The sequence below is a fragment of the Phaethon aethereus genome, assembly GCF_964289735.1.
Source record: "Phaethon aethereus genome assembly, chromosome: 3".
In the NCBI taxonomy this organism is placed as follows: domain Eukaryota; kingdom Metazoa; phylum Chordata; class Aves; order Phaethontiformes; family Phaethontidae; genus Phaethon; species Phaethon aethereus.
Genome location: NC_138576.1, coordinates 35,567 through 58,289, shown reverse-complemented (window position 1 = coordinate 58,289; position 22,723 = coordinate 35,567). Strand labels below are relative to the sequence as shown.

At 46.1% G+C, this 22,723-nt stretch overlaps 1 protein-coding gene across 1 annotated transcript; it reads left to right on the top strand.

Annotated features, from left to right (window-relative positions):
- Positions 1-74: 74 nt before the first annotated feature.
- GPN1 (GPN-loop GTPase 1) lies at positions 75-17,779 on the top strand (the record flags this gene model as incomplete). Its single annotated transcript, XM_081998109.1, has 14 exons — positions 75-164; positions 260-353; positions 1,420-1,459; positions 2,952-3,018; positions 4,045-4,082; positions 4,567-4,645; positions 4,748-4,842; positions 6,471-6,516; positions 8,629-8,775; positions 9,940-10,022; positions 13,915-13,954; positions 16,372-16,462; positions 16,969-17,076; positions 17,688-17,779. 14 exons carry the CDS (start codon positions 75-77, stop codon positions 17,777-17,779), a joined length of 1,110 nt encoding a protein of 369 aa, XP_081854235.1.
- Positions 17,780-22,723: the final 4,944 nt, after the last annotated feature.

Here is a 22,723-nt window from a genome sequence, read left to right as displayed (position 1 = left end):
CATGGCGGGGTGCTGTTGGGCCGCCCCCCCGCCGTCCTCCCCGCGTCCCGGAAGGACAAGCGGGTGCTGGGAAGATGGCGGCGGCGAGCGGGCTGGCGGAGGCGCCTCCGGTGTGCGTGCTGGTGCTGGGCATGGCCGGCTCCGGGAAAACTACCTTCGTGCAGGTGAGGGGCGGCTGGGGGGCTGTGGGGAGCTGCCGGTTTCCCTCAGCGCTGTCCTCCTGTCCAGCGGGGCCCGACGCTTGCTTGTGTCCCCTTAGCGACTCGCGGCCCACCTGCATGGGCAACGGCGTCCCCCGTACGTGATCAACCTGGACCCCGCCGTGCACGAGCTGCCCTTCCCCGCCAACATCGGTGAGTCCTGCCGCCCCGGCTGAGCCCCTGGCCGTGGCGGGCGGTGTGTGGGGGGGTGGTCCCGAGCCAGCCGTGTGGCCTGTTCGTGGAGTCCGCCAGAAGAAAGCGCGTTTTGCCGTAGGTACATAACAGCGTTTTTGGAATACTGCTTGTCATGTTCTGCGGAACCGGGGCGGGGGACGGAGGGGCAGGGTGTGTGAGGTATTTGGCTGGGTTGCTTGTATTCTCTTTAAGTGGTTCCAAGTTCTAAGACAAGAAGGACTTTAAGACTTTTTTTTTTTTTAATTGAACTCCTTTCTCCTGTCAGTCTTTAACGTGTGAGTTTTTAGGACCAGCGGCATCCTTCCATCGCGTTTGTACTTTTTTTTTTTTTCCTACGTCATCCGGAGTGATTTGATGTGTTTGGGTTCTTTTGGGTTTTTTTTTCCTTTGTCAGTGATGAACGTAGGAGCAGATTCAATCTGCTTCCCTACATCCAGAACAGTGGTAGCCGTATGTGCTACCAAATAACTTCTTTAAAGCATTTTAAAATATGTGAATTTTAGAGAAAATACCTTAACAATAAAACAGACCTTATATTTAGCCGATCCAAAGGCCTTATCAAGCATTAGCTTTGTGAGGATCCTGTCTCTTAAAGTTTGTCAGCCTGCCTCTCCGGAGGATAAGAAAGGCAGCGTGGATACCAAAGTTGTGTTATTTACGTCAAATGAATAATTAGAGTATCTGTTCAAGTGCTGGATCTCTAATAATACAGTTGGGTATGTCTACTTTGTTAACTGATGTTGATCAGCTGAGAATAAAATTAAACTGAAGCAGTTACTGCTAAATACCTAAATTGGTGGTGTTTTGCATGAATTACATTTAATTTCATATGTATGTTGACAGCATAGCAAATCTGTTAGATTTTATTTATCCTACTTAAGAGATTTTTGGTGGTGATAGATCTACTACTGAGACAAAAGGAGACTTGCTAGAAAAAGAAGAGCTTTCACCTATCAGCAAATTGAATAAGAAGGTTATTTTAAAAGTGATGTTCTAAAACTATTTATACAACTTCCTCCTCTAGATATCCGGGACACTGTGAAATACAAAGAAGTCATGAAACAGTATCCTTTTTTTGTCTAAATAATGATATTTGAAATCTCAGATTTTGTGAAATCTGTCTGTCACTTCTGCACACCACGACAAAGGGGGCAGGAGGCGTTTGGAATTGCAGTAATGCAGAATGTTATGTGAAGATCAGAAGTTTTTGACTATGTATTTCTTGCATGTGAGGTTAGAAACGTATGTTCTACAAGATTTGGTATTCCTTAGGTAATTTTCTTCTGTGTTAAAAGTCATTCTGCCTAATAGTACATTTTTACAAATAATGGGCTCTCTGCCCACATCTTTTTTTTTTTTTCTGTTCTTTTGAAGAGCTTGTGTCTTTCTTTGTGGAAGCCAGCAGCCTTTTCCCCCATGTTTTAACATGTCTAATTTTATTTGTTATAAACAAATATGCAAATTCCTATTTGTAGTAGGTAGAGAAAACAGTTTTCCCATCGTTTGACTGTAATCAAAGCACTGTTGTCTTTCTGAATCTCAAAGACTTCGACTGTGCGCTCTTGCTGCACAATAGTTTGACTGTAGTTCAGTAACATTATATTAAAATGGCCACACTTCCAGAGCGGTATGGAGGTCCTTTGTCTCCTAAGTAATAGCTTGTGCAGGTGGCAGTAATATGCAGTGTTTGGATTTGACTTGCTAGTGTGACTCTTGAATTTAATATTTTAGAGAAGAATAAAGGTTGTGGGGGATAGGATTCTTGATTTTGTCTGTTGTTTGATTTGGAGTTACCAGCAAAACATCCAAGTATAAGCTTCACTTTGGTATGTAGGTGCATTATTTGCTTTACTGTGTCTGTTAGCCTTTGCTAGAGTTTAAGCATCTCATGAAATAGTGCTTAAGGAGGGTATCTGGCCTCGTGTTTGGATACTGAGAGTAGTGGCCATAGAAGACAACATGTACTGATGAATCGGTGCTGGTTCTTACGCAGTTTAAAAAAATAATTCTTTGTTTCTGTGAACATAACTAGTATACAGATCTGTGTGCATGAAAAAGGATTTTGGAATATTCACCTCTAAGCTGATGTTTTGAGTATCTTTACAACATTCATTCCCATTAGCATTTAAATTCTGCTAAAAATTTATTTGTGCAAGAAATATTTCAATTATCTTTTGAAGTATAAATTCTTAAAATTAAGTGCATTCAGGGCATTGTTAAATTCTGAGTTACTGCCTGTGTTGTAACTCTTTTTGGAAAGACGAAGATGGCTTTGATGTATACACATACGTATGTTTTCCCTTTGTCACAATGATAATGCTTGGGGAAGCAATGGCATAGCCCCTTTTCCTTTTGTCCATCACATGTTTGGGCAAGAGAGAGACGACTTTGTATTTGTTATGCTACTACATCACTTAGAAGATGTAATTGTGTATTAGGGGTATTGTCTTTTGCCGCAAGGTATCCAATGCGCGTTGTACATGGCCCACTATTGATTGAAAAAGAAGCCCTCAGAGGTCTCCATAAACATCTGCTTTTCCTAAATGAAGCATCTAGATATGGGCTGGGCCCAAATGGTGGAATAGTGACCTCACTCAATCTCTTTGCTACAAGATTTGATCAGGTACGAGGCTGTTCCTATGTGATCATAGAATCAGGGAATAGTTTGGGTTGGGAGGGACCTTCAAAGGCCATTGAGTCCAACCCCCCTGCAATGAGGAGGGACATCTTCAACTAGATCAGGTTCCTCAGAACCCTGTCCAACTTGACCTGGGGTGTTTCCAGGGATGGGGCACCTAACCACCTCTCTGGGCAACCTGGGCCAGTGCTTCACCACCCTCATTGTGAAAAATGTATCTTGTTGAAATCTGCCGTCTTTTAGTTTAAAACCATTACGCCTTGTCCTCCTATCGCGATTTGTGATACTGTGTGGCAAATACTGTGCTTGGAGACTCGTCGGGGGGTGGGGGGTGTGTTTGGAGTCTCAGAGCGCGCTGTGTTTGGTTAGCCTCCTAGTATTTCTTTGGAGTTACATGAGTATTCTCCATACAGAACCATATATTTTACTAAGCAGTCCAAGTGCTTTAGCTTTCATTTGAGAGATTTCAGTTTTTCAGCTTTTTTAAAAGTAAAATTTAGAAGCCACATATACAGAACATTCGTTAGTCTTTGTACATAATGTTCTGTTGCACTATCTTCACTATAAAATCTTTCATATGAATGTTCTGATTTTGAAGTAGGGAAGGTCACTTCCGGAAATGGGTTAGGTTTTCCTAGGGTTATTTGATAATTGACTGCTCTCTTAAATCATAATGCTAAATCAGCGCTGGGGTGGGAACTTATGCAAGATATTGAGACAGTGCACAATCTTTTAGTAAACAGGTAGGGAACAACTGCGTTTGTTATACCATTTCTTTAGCCAGGTACTAGAACACAGACAAAATCAAGGTTGTCTTTGACCTATGCAGTGTCTGATCATTTTCCATCATTCCTTAGTAGGGCATTTTCACACATTGAAAAGCTTAGAGACTTTAATCTTCTTTTGATACGTACACGCAGCTGTGCAAGTTAATGTAGTTACTGTTATGAAATGATTATGAAAATTTAATGTTGTGAGCCTAAATACAAAGTATACTCCTTTTTCCATCAGGTGATGAAGTTTATTGAAAAAAGACAAAATGCATCCAAGTGAGTACATTCTACCAAGTTCTACTTTTCTGGGATAAGTGTGGGACAACCATGTGAAATTCTAAACATGTTCTCTGCATGTCTTCTAGGTTTTTTTTCAGCCTTGGTATAAATTTCATGTGGAAAAAGGCACAGAATTAGAACAGATAAATTAGACTTTCTTTGGATCCATCAAAGAAATGTCTGCTGATTCCAGTGCTGCTTTTCTTGTCCATTAGACTGTAATTTTTTCTCACGCACTGTTCGAGTAGACAACAGTTAATTCTTCTTCTGAAGAGTTTGAAGAGAGTATGTGCTTCTTAGAAAATTCAGGAAATTTTCAGGCATGCCCATAAATCTTGTTGCTGTTTGGAGGAAGCTTATCTGATCTGTAACAGAATAATCCTGTGATTTGCTGTTATGTGCTTATGGTAATCTAGCCAGAACAGGACCTCATGTTTAACTAATTTTCCCTTATTGTTTGTCGGGGGTGACTTCTTAACAGGTATGTTATTATTGACACACCAGGGCAAATTGAGGTATTCACCTGGTCAGCATCAGGAACCATCATAACTGAGGCCTTGGTAAGTGTTTTCTACATGACTTGACAGTGAGGCTGTGTGAAAGAAGTGGCTGTTGAACAGCATGTACTTCTAATTAAAATATCTTTTACTTTGTGTTTCCAGGCTTCCTCTTTTCCTTCGGTTGTTGTTTATGTGATGGACACCTCTCGCAGTACTAACCCTATCACCTTTATGTCCAACATGCTGTATGCCTGCAGGTAAGAAAAGGTGAAAATGCAGTCCATCTATTTTGATTGCTGAGTCTCTTTGATACTTATTTTGGAGGGGAATCATAGAACGGTTTGGGTTAGAAGGGACCTTTAAAGACCATCTAGTCCATCCTGCCTTCCATGGGCAGGGACAGGTTTCACTAGATTACATTACTCAAAGCCCCATCCAACCTGACCTTGAACATTTCCAATGATGGGGCATCCATAGCTTCTCTGGGCAACCTGCTCCAGTGTTTTGCCACCGTCATCATAAAAAATTTCTTCCTGATGTCCAATCTAAACCTACCCTCTTTCAGTTTTAAAACCATTGCCCGTTATCCTGTCACTACAGGCCTTGCTAAAAAGTCTCTCTGTCTTTCTTATAAGCCCCCTTTAAATACTGAAAGACCACAATAAGCTGTTTCTGAAGCCTTCTCTGCTCCAGGCTGAACCCCCGCAGCTCTCCCAGCCTGTCCTCCCAGCAGAGCTGCTCCAGTCCTCGGAGCATTGCTGGAGCCTCCTCTGGCCCTGCTCCAACAATCGGCCTTCTGGGCTGCAAGTGCACTTTGATGCCTCATATACACTTAATCTGCTGTTGTGGTTATTCTCTGCCTTTAGTGGTTTTCTCATTGGATAAGCAAAATAATTTAGGTGCCAGTGGACATCCTGAGGTCATTGGGTCAAAACTCCAACTGAAAACATTAAATAATCCGTAAGACCTTAGTGTGATGAAGGCTAGTTACATCAGATATAACACATTGCCTGTTGCTTATAAAATAATTTATCTAAGATGTATCAAGATAGAATAAAATATTTTATGTTTACAAAAAAGAGCTTAAACTAGGCTATTTCATTAATATTATTTCAGTGATTGTTCAAGATTTGTTTGGAGCTCAGCATAGCATGGAGTTCTTGATTTATTGTCTTCCTCCTTGTACATGGATTTATGTGTTTTCTTTCATGTTAAACCAGGGAGTAAATACCTATGTAAAGATCAACATACCTAGAGCTGTAATAATTCATGGTAAATGGTGGTAAAATGTTTTAAAAAAACCCTATCAACCCTTGTATCGAGGTCAGAAGCTATGTCACTGTGGTAGGAGTATGCAAAATGTGTCTTATCACATGCTGCTTTTTCTGACATTAGTGTTGGGCAAAAGGTGCTAGAATACAGACAGTGAAATGAATAGGTAGGCTCATGTTTCAAGGTAGTTTTGCGTTGTAGATGTTTTGAGTTATTTGAATTCATTGCTCAGTTCACAAATAATATTTCAAAACCTAAGGTTTGAGTCACAATAATTGGAAAATGCCAAGAGAGTTAAAAACTGGGATCTGAGAGTCATAGAAATAGTAATCGGAATCAACTGGGTGTGTAGAAGGAGATTTTATATCTTACGGATGTGCACTTACATCTTGAAGGGTGAGGTGGCATATTTTGTTCAACTGTGGTAAGAAGGATCTGGGTAAAAATTACATTCTAATTGATACAGAGAAAAATAATTATCTTTTGAAGTCAAATGTATTCAGTTTAGCACAAGTCTTGCCTGCCTTACGCTTAACTTGTTTTCTATTCTAGTGAAATTTAAATTAATTTTTTAACATTTTTTGTGTGTGGGTTTTTTTGTTCCCCTCCCCAGCATCCTGTACAAGACAAAGCTACCTTTCATTGTTGTCATGAACAAAGTAAGTTAAAGCTGTGGTTTCTATGTCCTAGTGGAACGTTGTTCTGTTAAGCTTGCTTTGCTGTAGTGTCTTTGTCTTACTACAATAAAAGATTTTCTAGAAAACAGAGGCCGGGAGCGAGCTGCAGGCTGAAAACCAAATCTAAAAGGGTCTCTAATCTGATATACAAATGCACAAGAAGAATCAGAGTTTGGCGGTTATCAAACCCAAATGTTTGAGTTAGAGATGACAGTAACCATTTGAAAAAGGTTTTGCACCTTAACCTTAGGCTGTAAGGAAACTTTGTAACATAAGGGTAAGTTCATTACTGAATCTGCTCTTACAGTACCCTGCTTCCTCAGAACAATTGTCTTAATCATTATTTCTTTCTGCTTAGCAGCAGGCTGATGACTCACAGTAGGAATTGTGTAACACCTGCCTGTTTTGAGGAAGGAGTCCCATGTATTGTAGTGGGCAAAACTTAACAAAAGGTGTTTGGTCCTGATTAGTAACACTAAAAATATGCCAGTATTTGCCAGAAAGCAGATACTAGCCTAGGTATACATCTCCACTGTTGTGTAAGGTACTTGTAGACTTGAAGGAATGATTTTGAACTTAACAAGTAGCTGGCTCTTTAAACATAAAAATTTCACATGTTAAAAGATTAGATTTTTGGTGTGAATATTCTTTCTTTTCCCCACAGACATCCTTTGTATTCCAGGAATTGCTCCCCAACCTAGCAATCTTTTGTGTGTGGGTGCACGTATATCCCATACGCTTCCTCTAGAAAACCCATGTTTGAATGTGAAATTTTGCCTCACACCAGCTGAGTAGGATTACTGTCCAACTACACACATCTTCCCCGTGACCCAAACCATGCATGTCTTTCATATCTGCTCGCTTACTTAGCAAGTTTTTGTACACTGTTTTCTTTATAACTCTAGACAGTATTTTTAGAATAAGCTGATAGGCTTTTTTAGTAGAAAAAGGCATGAGGTAGGAAAATCATTCTTAAGAAAATAAATTTTTTTGAAAGACTGAAAGAAATGGGACTTCATCAGTATAGGTAGGGAAAGGTAGGCCCAAGGCTTAAGATTCATTACTTTAACCTTCATTTTGATCTGATGTTTAGCCTTCAGTAAAAAGTAAAGCCAACAGCATTTGCAGAAATTTTTGACAAGCATTTTAAATTTTAGTGTTGATGGGAATGGAAGAATCCCAAGGAACTGGTGTATGGGCAGTGACAAACACACAGATTTAAGCAACGTTAAAATTTGCGGAGGGGAAAAAACAAAAGTAATTTGTAGAGTTAATTTTATTTCTAGAATTTAATCAAGCTAACTCTAAATAGTCAGGCTTTGACCCTTGATGGATTCAGTTCTGTCTCAAATCTCTTGAGTAATGCTAGGCAATACTTTCTTTATCTGCTTTCCTCCTTCCCCTTGGTGCTGGGAGATGAAATATATCAGAGTTTTAAATGTCTCTATACTGTGACAATAGTGGATATACATGTGGCAAGATGTGTTTATAAAACTCTTTAATAGACTGTTTACATACTAATCCCTGTAAAATTATGGAACCATCTCACCTGTTTGTGTCTATCATCTTGCACTGCGTTTAGATTATAACTTCGTCAGGTTAGAGCACAGCTCACTTTATAAAAAGATCCTGTAGGCTGTTACCCAACGTGGAAATGGCTCCCTCTTCCCCGCTGACCCCAAGGCAATCAAGAATGGATGGGGTCTTCAGTGAAGACTGTTCTTGTCTGGTCTCAACCATACAATCTAATATTTACAACTTAAACTTTTTTGTACAGTATGCAATTTTTGGATGCCCCTTTCCAGTGAACCATAGAAGCCTTCAAACTTGCAATTCTTTCCTTAAACATGCCTATTTAAAACTGGGATAGTGGTTGTTTGTCTTCTTTTCCTATATTCAACTAGTTGGTTTGATTATAAACAGAGCTTGGAAAACTTCAGACCAGGGCTGAATATTTTGAAAAGATCAGAATTTTGAAAGTAACTTTAAAATTAAAATTTTTAATTTGCCTACTTAACAGCCTAAGACTAAAAATTCATCATAATAATAACTTCAGAAGTAATAACTTCAGAAGATTTTCTCTTCTCCTTCCAGACTGATATAATTGACCACAGTTTTGCAGTAGAATGGATGCAGGACTTTGAGACTTTTCAGGATGCCCTGAATCAAGAGACATCCTACGTCAGTAACCTGACTCGTTCTATGAGTTTAGTGTTGGATGAATTTTACAGTTCACTGAAGGTAAGAATCTTCCTTTTTTTAGTGCCTCTTATAAAAGCCTGGAGAAGGGGAAGCTCAAGGAGGATATTATTGATGTGCATAAATAGCTGATGGGAGGATGTAAGGAAAACAGAGACAGGCTCTCTTCAGTGGTGCCCTATGAAAGGATAAGAGTCAGTAGACATGAAGTGAAATACAGGAAACTATGTTCCTCTTAACAGAAGAGGAAAACAGAATTACTGTAATTTTACTAATTTGACCATACTGGAACAGATTGTCCAGAGAAATTCTGGAGTCTCCATCCTTGCAGATACTCAAAACACACTCAGACAAGATCTTGAGCAACTTGTTCTAGTTAATTGCTTGCTTTTTGAGCAGGAGAGGTTCGACTAGATGATCTCCAGAGGCATCTTCCCACTTTAACCATCTGTCCTTCTGTAAAAGAGCTTTGCACTGCCCTTTTGAACTGGAATCTGTTGATGAGCCTTGCACTGGGGGCGAGGATTTGCTGGTTTGAACATAAAGGAACTTTAGTTGCTTGTCACACTGACTGGCAGCCTGTATCATTTAATACGGAATTGTGAATCATCAGAAGAAAGCTGAGATAGGCTGGTAAGAGGTAATGCTCTGTGTTGCAGCATCTCCCATCTGAGATAATTTTCCTTGTTCTGAAAGTGTCGAGTACAGTTGGGCAATTTACTATGTAGGAAGAAGGGAAAGAATCTCAAAACCAAGCAAACAAAAAAATCCTACATATTTGCTGATGCAAGAAAAAGTGTGGGGTTTTTTTTCCACTTACCAGATTTTGAGAGGACAAATCCATTCAGTTTCCTTGAAAACACTATACATTGGAGGATGTTAATGATCCCATAGTTTGTGCTAAAAAGGTTCAGCTAATTGTGTTTTTCGTCAGCTCTTACTTAAGAAGAAGCAAGCAAACGGCTTTATGGATATTACAAGAAAGACAATGAGAATAAATAAGTGATTCCATTCATACAGATTATGATAATTTAGTCAAAACAAAAATATTTTAAGTGCCCTATGTGGAACACTACACAGTATTACACCCAAAATGGTTTGTAGTGCTGTAGATAGAAACTGCTTAGTTTTTCCAGCTGTGATAATCCATCAGTTACCTAAAAACTTGGTTTAATTACTCTTCTGGTATATGGTTTTCTTTTATAGGTGGTTGGTGTTTCTGCTGTGCTTGGCACAGGACTGGATGATTTTTTTGTTCAGCTTTCTAAAGCTGTAGATGAATATGAGAGGTAAGGTGATAACCTTTGGTCCCTGACCCAGTGAATACTTGCTGAAGTTACCAATTCATGAGCCCACTCCTTTGATTTGGAGGACTGTTCACTTTTCACAGCCAAGGTAGTCTAGTGTTTCTAATAAACTTAAGTGCAAGAGTCAGCATAAAAAGCAGCAGTCAAAAGGAACTATTCAGTGGTAAATTAACTGTTCAGTGAAAAAGTAAAAGTTACCTGTGCCAGCAAACCTCTGCAGTAATTTTTTTCCTTTCATTCCATACAATGATTAAGGTTTGAATTGTCCTCAGGAAGCTAAGAGATCAGTTTGGCAGACTGAGTAGATGAGAAAGTTGAAATTCCACAATTCTTTTGAGAATTTGCTCCTTACTGGATTCCTCCCCATGAAACACTGCCAGGCTGCTCTATAACAGCAGAAAGTAAATCCAGTAGCTTGGATTACTTGGAAGCACCTAAACCAGACCATAGATTATTGTTAGAGGAAAATGGTGGATTGGATAGCTGGAGAGAGGCTGCTACAGCTTCATGCTCCCAGGTTTGATTAGTCTGGCCTGGTCATGCCCCCAGGTCTGCATACTGCTTAGTCTCTGCTTACATGCAAGTAGACCCTTTTACTCCCTTATCCCTCTCTTTCCCACACTTTTTCTTCCCCAAATCTCCTAAATCCCTCCCTTTGCCCATCTTTGGTTCCTCTCCTAAGCGTCCCATAATAAATCCTGTACTATCCCCAAATACTTTTTCCCTGTATCCCGTGAGTCACGCACCCCTAGGCAGCCACCCTTCTTTGAAAGGTGATACAGAGAGCTCCCAGCGAGATACGGTGATGGGTTTCATGCCTGGACCATGGGGATGATGGTTCTCCTGGGACAGCCCTGGGAGGAGCTGGGATGGGGTTGCCCTTCCTCCGAGTCCTTAATTTGGATCCCCTGCCTGCCACCGTGCTTCTGTGTTCTCTGGGCTTGCTGTGATGGGTCTTTGATGGTTTGATGGCCCTCCTGTGATGCACCTGGGAGTACCTGGGCAGTATTATTTGCGCTTCCCCTCCTCCGCTAAATGTGTCTCTGTGCTCTTTGGAGGTGCTGAGGAGTTTTACCACATAACCTAACGATTTTTCTGGCATACACTGCCTACATAATGAAACCCTAGTTAAGGGCTTCATATAAGCCGGCAACGTGCACTTGCAGCCCAGAAAGCCAATTGTATCCTGGGCGACATCAAAAGAAGCATGGCCAGCAGGTCAAGGGAGGTGGTTCTCAGAATCACACAGAATCACAGAATCATTAAGGTTGGAAAAGACCTTTAAGATCATCAAGTCCGACCATCAACCTAACACCACCATGCCCACTGAACCATGTCCTGAAGTGCCACGTCTACACGTTTTTTGAATACCTCCAGTGATGGTGACTCCACCACTTCCCTGGGCAGCCTGTTCCAATGCCTGACCACTCTCTCAGTAAAGAAATTTTTCCCAATATCCAATCTAAACCTCCCTGGGCACAACTCGAGGCCATTTCCTCTCGTCCTGTCGCTGGTTACTTGGGAGAAGAGACCAACCCCCACCTCACCACAAGCCCCTTTCAGGCAGTTGTAGAGAGCAATGAGGTCTCCCCTCAGCCTCCTCTTCTCCAGACTGAACACCCCCAGTTCCCTCAGCTGCTCCTCATCAGACTTGTGCTCCAGACCCCTCCCCAGCTCTGTTGCCCTTCTCTGGACACGCTCCAGCACCTCAACATCCTTCTTGTCTTGAGGGGCCCAACACTGAACACAGTATTCGAGGTGCAGCCTCACCAGTGCTGAGTCCAGGGGCACGATCCCTGCCCTGCTCCTGCTGGCCACACTAGTGCTGATACAGGCCAGGACGCTGTTGGCCATGGCCACCTGGGCACACTGCTGGCTCATGTTCAGTTCTCCTGTTCTACTGTGCTCTCATGGCACCCCACCTGGAGTTCTCTGTCCAGCACTGGGGTCCCCAGCACAGGAAAAACAAGTATCTGTTAGACCAGGTCCAGAGGAAGGCAACAAAAACAATTGGAGGGCTGGAACACCTCTCCTATGAAGAAAGGCTGAGAGAGTTGGGGTTGTTCAGCCTGGAGAAGGGAAGGCTCCAGGAGACCTTATTGTGGCCTTGCAGTATATAAAGGAGACTTATAAGAGAGACAGAGAGAGAATTTTTGATAGGGTCTGTTGTGACAGGACGAGGGGCTACGGTTTTAAACTGAAAGAGGGTAGACTTAGATTGGGCATAAGGAAGAATTTTTTCACAGTGAGGATGGTGAGACACTGGGGCAGGTTGCCCAGACAAGCTGTGGATGCCCCATCATCAGAAGCGTTCAAGGTCAGGCTGGACAGGGCTTTGAGCAACCTGATCTAGTGAAAGATGTCCCTGCCGTGGCAAGGGAGGTTAGACCAGGTGGTCTTTCAAAGTCCCTTCCAACCCAAACTGTTCCATGATTCTGAGCAGAGCGTATCCACACCCACTTATCCTTACTTCATTAAAGAAATATTTCAAAGGTCCCTTAGTGGTACAATAGTTTGGAAGTCTGTGAACAGTCTTTCTGAATGAGATCCCATTGAACTGTCTTAGGAGGCTGTCTTAAGGTGGTTTTGAGGGTTCCCGAGAAGAGTAGACACATATACACGGACTACAAGGGGAAAAAGCAGTAAGCGTTTTATTAACTACAAGCATGCGTTACACTAAGGGTATCTTGCAAAGCGATTGTCTTGCCAACCCGAGGACTGTGAGGAAGATGGCCCATCCGTACATTCTTGTGTCGTCCTGTGCCGTGCGCTCAGCCCAGCAGTCGGTAGGTGCCACCTTTACGTGGGCATCCCCACGGAGGCAATGGTGGCCTCACCGAACACCGGCCCCCCTGCTCTTGGGGAAACCCCAGTATTTATACATTTGCAGAGGAGCGGGTTTCGACACGCGTGACCAGCAAGTGCCGAAACACGCCTCTGTTGCCGACTCTCAGCATAGGGAGCCTATGGCGTATGTGCCCACTGGTCAGGTGCACTGCACATGCCATAGCCATCCCATCTATTGCTTTGTAGGCTCTGTACGCACGGCATATTATCAATCATGGTTAAGCCAATAGCAAGATGTTGCAAGGATTCCTCCCTCCACGTCCTCCCCTAGTATTGTTCAACTTTCTTATCTCTGTGGGAAACCATCTGTTTTTTCTCACCCGGCCTGTTATCTACTTCTCACCCAGCTATCTGTTTTTCTCAGTGTGCTAACTGCAGTGTTCTCACGGACCAAAAGTCCATCTTTTAACCCCTCTGCTGCGGTTTTCTCTGCTATCTACTTCGCACTCAGTGTCCAACTACGAACCAAAATTCCATCTTATAACCTCTCCATATATATGCTACCGCGTGGTCTGTGGTTGGAACACAATGATATTCTACTGTTCTTCTCACAGGCCAAAATTCCATCTTTTAACCCCTCTGCTGCCATTTTCTTGGCTATCTACTTCTTACCCAGTGTCCAACTACGGACCAAACTCCCATCTTACAACCCCGCCGTATACAGAGGCACAAATTCTGGCAGAGAAAGTCATGTCTGTGATTGGAGGAGAGTGATAAATCTGCTGATAAGGTATAGCAGTGGAATGACTACTTCAGTCAAGCTGGTGCAATTTCTTATCCAGCAAGACGGTGTGAGAAAGGTCAGCTATTTTAACAAAGTATGTTCACTTATTTTGCATCCACTGGTTTCAGCATCCAAATCTGGGTAAAAAGTACCAGATTAGTTAGTCTTTCTGAAATGTCTCTCCAACATCAGAGCCTAGAGAAGACTTTTTTGGGGTAGAAACAAGCCTCCAAGGTGATCCTTACTTAATATAAATCATGTATTGGTTCAGACTGAATGCACTCTCTTTATTTATCTTTTCAGAGAATATCGTCCAGAATACGAGCGCCTGAGAAAAACACTGGTAAGTATTTTTAACTATTTTATACCTGTATACTATATCATTAATGAATGCCTTTTTCACTTCAGTCTTTACTGCTAAGACTACTCCTCAGGAATGCCAGACCCTGGAGATAAGCGAAAAAGCCTGGAGGGAGGAAGACTCTCCACTGGTCAATGAGGTTTAGGTTAGAGATCATTTGGCTGAACTGAACACTCACAAATCCATGGGCCCTGATGGGATGCACCTGCGAGTGCTGAGGGAGCTGGTTGACGTTGTTGCAACACCTCTCCAACATTTTTGAAAAATCATGGAGAATGGGAGAGATGCCTGAGGACTGGAGGAAAGCCATTGTCACCCCAGTCTTCCAAAAGGGCAAGAAGGAAGACCCAGGAAATTATAGACCGATCAGCCTCACCTCCATCCTTGGGAACGTGGTGGAACAGCTCCTTCTGGAGGCCATCTCTAGGCATATGGATGAAAAGATAGTTATCGGGAGTAGTCATCATGGATTCACCAAGGGGAGATTGTGCTTGACCAACCTGATAGCCTTCTATGATGAAGTGACTAGCTAGGTAGATGAAGGGAGAGCAGTGGATGTGGTTTACCTTGACTTCAGTAAGACTTTTGACACTCTCTCCCATAACATCCTCATAGTGAAGCTCAGGAAGTATGGGTTGGATGAGTGGACTGTGAGATGGATCGAGAACTGCCTAAGCAACAGAGCTCAAAGGGTAGTCAGTGGCGTAGAGTCCAGCTGGAGGCCTGTATCTAGTGGTGTTCCCCAGGGATCAGTACTGGGTCTGGCTTTGTTCAACATCATCGGTGACCTAGATGAAGGGTTGGAATGTACCCTCAGCAAGTTTGCTGATGATACAAAACTGGGAGGAGTGGCTGATACACCAGGAGGCTGTGCTGCCATTCAGCGGGATCTGGACAGACTGGAGAGTTGGGCGGAGGGGAACCTCATGAAATTTAACAAGGACAAGTGTAGAGTTCTGCACCTGGGGAGGAACAACTCCATGCATCAGTAGAGGTTAGGGGTTGACCTGCTGGAAAGCAGCTCCATGGAGAAGGACCTTGGAGTCCTGGTAGACAATAAGTTATCCTGAGAGCAGTGGGCCAGCAATGTGCCCTGGTAGCCAACAGACCCAGTGGTATCCTGGGATGCATTAAAAAGAGTGTCACCAGCAGGTCGAGAGAGGTTATCCTCCCCCTCTACTCTGCGCTGGTGAGGCCTGAGTATTGTGTCCAGTTCTGGGCTCCCCAGTTCAAGAGAGGTGGAGAACTCTTGGAGAGGGTCCAACGGAGGGCTACAATGATGATTAAGGGACTGGAACATCTCTCGTATGAGGAAAGGCTGAGAGACCTGGGGCTGTTTAGTCTGGAGACGAGAAGGCTGAGAGGGGACCTTATCAATGCTATAAATGTCTGAAGTGTGGCTCTCAGGAGGATGGAGCCAGTCTCTTTTCAGTAGTGCCCAGTGATAGGAGGAGGGGCAATGGGCACAAACTGCAGCACAGGAAGTTCCACCTCAACATGAGGGAAAACTTCTTTACTGTGAGGCTGACGGAGCACTGGAACAGGCTGCCCAGAGAGGTTGTGGAGTCTCCTTCTCTGGAGACCTTCCAAACCCAACTGGATGCGTTCCTGTGCAACCTGCCCTAGGTGATCCTGCTTTGGTGGAGGAGATGATCTTCAGAGGTCCCTTCCAACCCCTACCATTCTGTGATTCTGGGCAGTGTATCTTGGGGTCATTTTTATGCACACAATTGCCTTTATGTTGGGAGGGTCTAACATTTCATTTACTAATCATATTCAGTGTGGAAAAACTCCTGTCCTGAAGCTCACCATCTGTCTTTTTTTCCTAGATTTGGTGGAGCACATCTTCACAAAAGTAAAGACTTTTCATAAAACAGATGTTGCTCAGTGTTTTAGCGCTAATAATTTGGGCAAATTGTAAGAAAATGATTGTGAAAGACTTTTATATCTTCCATTCAGAAGGATAGAGACCTTTTTAAAAATAGCTTTGCAGACTGATTTGTTGAGAATATCACTGTATCTTTCCACACCAGTGAAGTGTACTGTTTTGACTTATAATGACTTACAACAATTATTTTGACAATAACGAAGACTGAATCGCAGTACCAAAATCAGTAGCTCTGTTCACCTTGAGTTCTGGCTGTCCAGAGGACAATTCTCTGCAGGCACAACTGAGTTTGGCTTCCTGATGTTGTTGAAAATGTTCTTGAAGTCCCATCATGTTGGAGGTTGCTTTCTGTGTTTATCCAAAAGTTCCATGTAACCTTAGTTGTGATGTAAGGCCTGCTTATTGGCTTCTGCTTTCTCTCCGGGGGACAAACTGCTAATACTGGTCGAGATTACTTTTCTACTGATGTTTTAAATGTACTCAGAATCCACGTGTAACTTTGTACGTGCAGGAGAAAGCTCAAAATGAACAAAAGAGAGAGCAGCTGGAACACTTGTGGAAGGACATGGGCAGCGTGTGTGTGCAGGGCAACACACTTGCAGGTACCTTACCATGAAGGTTAAGTTTACTGCAGAAGTTGTCTGAAGGGTCTGCCTTGAGAAGTTATATAGTGCTTTTCTGTCTTCACAGCAAAAGCATGAAAGCAGCTTCATGTTAGTAGAGAGGAGTGGGGCTATAGTTCCTGTGGGATGGGCCAGGCTTAGCTCTTACATGTGTCAGTCACAGACATGAGAAGAAGAAACCCTGCTGTGTAAATAAAGCAGTGGACGTACTAGAAGTAATTAAATACTTTAGAAAAGGTGAAACAGTCAAATTGGAATATGAGAAAGCTCTTCTGTTCGTTGAACTGTTGCCTTACATGAGGTTGAGTATGGTGCTGACGCAGTCTGTTCTGTATCTCTGGAATCCAGAAACGGCAACAGCTTTCTGTCCCTTTAGAGTAGGTATTAATTGCTGTGTTTATGTGCAAATAGAAATTGTCAGAGCACAAGCTAACTTACTTGTTAGCATGCTGTTTTGTTGTATAGCCACTTCTGTTCCCTTCAAGGGTCTGATGATGCTTCTGCAATGGGCCCCTCTGAGCTGATCCTAACACGAGGAACTCTTGATGAAGAAGAAGAGAGGGAGAGTGACGCTGATGATATTGACCATGAAGGTAAGGGAATGAGGGGTCTGGTCTAAAGGCTGCCTCTCTAGTCAGGAAATGCCCTCTTCATTAAGTGGATTGACTGTAGTGAGAGCGTAGAAAACAAGCAAACATTGTCACCTAAATATAGGTGTCTGAACCTGTAGCAGAAGCCCAGCTGCAATGCTTAGTCCAGTGATACCACTCTAACCTTTGTGAAAGTTTAATTGTAAATTTTCTGTTCAAATAATTATATTTAATAGGTGTATAGCATGCATAAACTATGTTATGCTTGGAGCATGCGATGACCTCTGAACCTAATTAATGCCAGTATTTTTCATCATCTTTTTGGCCTTACAGTCTCTGCCCCTAGCTCACTTCCCTTTTCCTGTGACTCCTGGTCTTGGAGCAATCTTCTAAGTTCCTGCAGTGTGTGATTTTCCTCTTACATAGCTTGCAGATTTAATCTTCATTCTTTCCCTGTTCCATTGATTTTTAGGATCAGTTATTTCTTTTGTCATGAAGCTGAAGATCAAATAGACTTTATGTGTTGCTCTGACTAGCCTGACCCTAGCTTTCTTCAGTAAAACAAGTAGAACAAGTGCTGAAGTAGTGCTGAATTGTGGATTTTTTCCCCCCAGTTACTGAGGAGAGTCATGAAGAACCAGCCTTCAGAAACTTTATGCAAGAGACACGGATGAAATACCAGAGAAGAAGCAACCTGAATGAATGAGACCTTCAGAAACAGAGGGTTTGGAATCCCTTGTAATGGAGTTAAAAGTAAAGAACAGCGTAAAGAAACTTGCATGGAACCATGCATGAAATTTTCTATCTATGAACAGCTTCCTCTGATATGTTTATACCTTTCTTCCTGCAGTAACTGTTGGTCATCTGAGTTGAAGGTCTTGTATCCAACTGTCACAGTGACTTCCTGAAGCTGAAGGAACCATATAACACTTTCTTTTGCTCCAGATTCTTTAGATGTGGATGTTGAGAGCTTAGATTTTGAGCTCTGACAGCACTACCATCTACTTAGTGGTCTCCAAAAGCACATTCTGTTCACCTTGTGCAGACAGGTGTCTGCTGCAGCCAGGACACAAGTGAAATCTCCGCTGCATGAAACTTCATCAATCTAATGTTCGGTATTTTGGTTTTAATTAAATATATTTTATGTACTAACAAATGTGTGATGGTTAATAGCAGTAGATTTAATTTCACCATTCTAATGTGAGACTTTTTTCCTATGCTTACAGCCCACCCATATGGATACACAGCCAATGCATCTTAATTATATTACATAGATACACTACAGAAGCCTCCTGGGAAAATCCTGAGTAAAGTTCCCAGGAGGAAAATTAAGATTGTCTAATGGAGATTGTCTAATACTTATTTTCCCGGTAGGCACTGTGAGCACAGATGTTCACTTGCTGTTTACTATTCTGAACTCTGGAATCTTTGTTTTCTTGCCGTCCACACAATGTTGTAGCCTCACTGGAGAGATTCCTCAGTGGGAATCTGGCAGCAGGGTCTGCTAGCACAAGTTCTATAGGTTTGTGGAAAAAAACAGTTTCTATGAATTTTAAAAGTATAGCTGGCAGGGAAGGGAAATTGACAACCTTGCGAGCTCTGATACGCTTACTGCTTTATTAATGTAGAGCTTTCCAAGAGTATGACAACTTCAAATTTAGATGAACTAGACTGATCCTAGTAAGAAGTTTTATCAGAAACAAAGATTTCATAGCATACTGGTAAGATTAAAATAATACATTTGTTGTTAATCATAGAATAGCTTGGGTTGGAAGGGTTCTTTCAAGGCCATCTAGTCCAACCCCCCTGCCATGAGCAGGGACATCTTCAACTCGAGCAGGTTGCTCAGAGCCCTGTCCAACCTGACCTGGAATGTTTCCAGGATGGGGCATCAACCACCTCTCTGGGCACCCTGGGCCAGTGGATCACCACCCTCATTGTCAAAAATTTCTTCCATATATCTAATGTAAATCTACGCTCTTTTAGTTTAAAACCATTACCCCTTGTCCTATCGCTACAAGCCCTGCTAAAAAGCCTGTGCCCATCTTTCTTGTAAGCCCCCTTTACGTATTGAAAGACCACAATAAGGTGTCTCCGGAGCCTTCTCTGCTCCAGGCTGGGGCCCCCCCAGCTCTCCCAGCCTGTCCTCCCAGCAGAGCTGTTCTAGCCCTCGGAGCGTTGCTGGGGCCTCCTCTGGCCCTGCTCCAGCAGGTCCGTGTCTCTCCTGTGCCAAGGGCTCCAGATCTGGACGCAGCACTGCAGGGGGGTCTCCCCAGAGCGGAGCAGAGGGGCAGAATCCCCTGCCTCGCCCTGCTGGCCACGCGGCTTTGGGGGCAGCCCAGGATACTGTTGGCTTCTGGGCTGCAAGTGCACATTGCCGGCTCCTGTCCAGCTTTTCACCCACCAGGACCCCCAAGTCCTTCTCCATGGGGCTGCTCTCCATCCCTTCACCCCCCAGCCTGTGCTGATACCGGGGGTTGCCCTGACCCACGTGCAAGACCCTGCACGTCACATTTTTGAACCTCATGAGGTTCACACAGGCCCACGTCTCAAGGTTGTCCAGGTCCGTCTATTCTGTCAGTTTGTTGCAATGCACGATGTGGATCCCTCCAGTTAGTTGGTCTTACAAGACTCTAGGTCTACCTAATAGCTGGCCCTTGTCTTGGTTTCCTCCATTACTAGCATGTGGACATAATGAACCCCCAAGGCCTGCAGCCCCACGCCGCTTGCTGGTACAGACCTTGCTTGCATGCATGCACACGCTCACATATCTGCACACACAACTCTGGCATTTGGCCTCGGCTCCCCTGATGCCTCTGGTAACCAACTCCCCTTGTTGCCTTGCCCTTAGAGACACACAGACATGCACACACAATCCCCACACCCCCTTTTCTAAATGTCATAGAATCATAGAATCTTTGGGTGGGCAGGGACCTTTTAAAGGCCATCTAGTCCAACCCCCCTGCAGTGAGCAGGGACATCTTCAACGACATCAGGTTGCTCAAAGCCTCATCCAACATGACCTTGAATTTCCTTTCATCAGGGACAAAGCATGGCCAGACACTCTTCTGACCAGGAATCTGTTTACATGTGAATGGAGCCTGTTATCCCCTTATCCTATTTACCAAGGCGTGTTCCTCCCCAAGCCGCTCTTACACCATGCTTTCCACATCTTTATTTCCTCCAGTAAATATACCGTAATAAGTTCTGTGCAACCCCTAAATGGTCTTCCCCTCCATCCCATATCAGGTCCCATAGCCCTTTGGCAGTAATCCCCTTGCAGTGGAGAACCTCTCCTTGCTGGTTTACTGTGATGGGTGTCACCCATGACTGTGGGGCTGGTGGGAGATGTCTCTCCCCGGTCAGTGCTGGGAGGTGCCAATGCAGGGACTCCATACACTGGTGTTCCTTCCCCGACTAGTGCCTCTGCTTGAGGTTATGGCAGTGAGCTTTTCATCACATAACCTACCAGGGAAGCACGGTTAAAGAAAACTGCTGGAAAAATGCTCTACAACTAGAATAAACCTAAGATACATAGTGTGTAGCTAGGTGGTTTGTTTTGTGTCGTTCCCACCACTGTCCCTTCCCTCCATCTTTCACTGTCCCGGATCCCCATTGTTTCATTCCTCCCTCTCTGCCGGGCTCTTTGTCACTTTGTTGTCTCTCTCCCTCTCTCTCGGTCTGACTCCCTGCCTCTGTTCTCCTCTCTTGCAGCGTCTTGCGCCCCGCGCCCCGTTTTCGACGGTCTCCCGCTGCCCAGCAGCCCGTTCCCTGCCGGACCGAGGAGCGCGGCTCCGGGAAGGACTGCCGGGCTGGCCCCGGGGCAGCCCCGCTCCCGGGCCTTGTTACGCGCCGCCTGAACCAACGCTCGCTGCCGCCTCCTTCGCCCTCGCGGCTGCGTTCGCCCTCCCTTTGCCCCGGGTGAGGGGAGGGGCTGTGCCGGAGCTCGGGGCAGCGGGGGAGGCCCTGGGGCGGGGGTCGGGCGCTGCCCCTCTGTTCCAGCTGGGCTCCAGCTGTGGGCCGGGGCTGGAGGAGCCCCAGGTGCGGGCGGTGAGGCCGGTGGGGACGGCCGCTCCCTGCACAGGGGTGGCTGCCGGGGGAGGGGCTGCCGCCGCCGCTGCCCTGCCCCGAGTGGCCGTGGAGGGGCCGGGGGGAGCCAGGGGCGGGGCGGAGCGGTCGCCCGGTGTGACCGGGCTGCGGCTGCAGCGAGGAAGAACGTGAGCGGAGCCGCCCCCTGGACCAGCGGGTGCCGGGGAAAGCCCCGAGGCGGGGCGGCGGGGTCCGCGTCGGGGGCACGGAGCAGGGGCGTGCGGGAGCCGGCGGCAGGGGCTGCCCGGAGCCGCGCGGCGGAGCGCGGGTTAGCGCTCGCGTCTCGGCGGGACTTGCGGGGGAAAAGGGGGAGCCGGTGTCCCTGGCGGCAGGGCGGGAGCTGTAGCCCTGCGGCACGGGGCTTACTGCCGGCGATGTTCGTTCCCCGCGCATGCCGGGAAGCGTAGTCTTGTGGCAGGGGGCTGGCGGGCGGCCATGCTGTGCTTGCCAGTGCATGCCGGGAGATGTAGGTTTTGCGACCTGGTCTCCCAGGCATGCGTGGTGGCGCACCTCCTCCCCGCTCTCGGTGCTGCCTCCCTGTAACCGAACTTTGGTACTGCAGCTCGGCAGCCGCGGCGGGGCGCCTCGCCGCGGCTCGGAAGCCGCGCATGCGTGGTGGCGCCTAAGTGACCCACGCTCCCGTCCTCTGGTAACAGCGATGCCGCTCTGCGGTCCCTGCGCGCTCTTTGCTGCTTCCCGGTAAGGAAGCGCCGTTGCCGCCCCATGGGCGCAGCGTCGGCGGGCGCTCGCCCTGCAAAATGCGACACCGCCGCCAGGTGCTCGCTGCTACTGCAGCCCGGCGTTCGCGCGCCGCCCCTCGCCCCTGCGGCGCGCCGTCGGCCTCCGGCGCCTGCGCGGCGCGCGGGAGCAGCATGGCGGCGCAGCGGGGTCCTGTTCCCGGCGGGGCGTGAGGGCCGGGGCTACCGAGCCCCTGGGGCGGGTGCGGGGGCGTCTCCTGCGCGCCGGCCGCCCGCGGGTGGCGAGGCGAGGAGCTTCGAGCCGCCCTCTGCGGCCGGCTGCCGGCCCGCTGGAGGCGAGTCGGGTCGGGGCAGCCCCGGGGAGTTACCGGGGGGCTGGGAGGAGGGAGGAGGGAAGGAGGCGGACACCCCCAGGCGCAGACGCCGGGCGCCTCCCAACTCGCCAGAGCCCCCCCCGCTCGCTTCTCCTGGCCCCGCGCAGCTGCCCCCAGCTCCAGCCCCTCCCCTGAAGCCCGTCCCTAGCCCCGGGCCGCACCCGGGCCCTGTCGCAGAGGCGGCAAGCCGGGCCTCGCGTGCGCTGGGTTCTCCGTGAAAGCGGGCGCCCTTGGCAGTGGTGCAGGGGCAGAGCGGCGTCTCCGGCGGCCCCCGCGGAAGGAGAGGCTTCGGCCAGGGGGGAACTACGGTAATAAGGGTCGCTGCTGCTTCTTTCCCTCTGCCAGGGGCCGCGCTGAGGCTGCGCGTGTCCGTTCCTCCCCTGGGGATGCGGTTGACCGCACCCGCCTCGGGCTCGCGTGGGTTGTCTCTGCCCAGCCTCGCTCTCCTCGTGGCACGGCTGCAGAAAGGGACAGGCGGAGCGCTTGCCG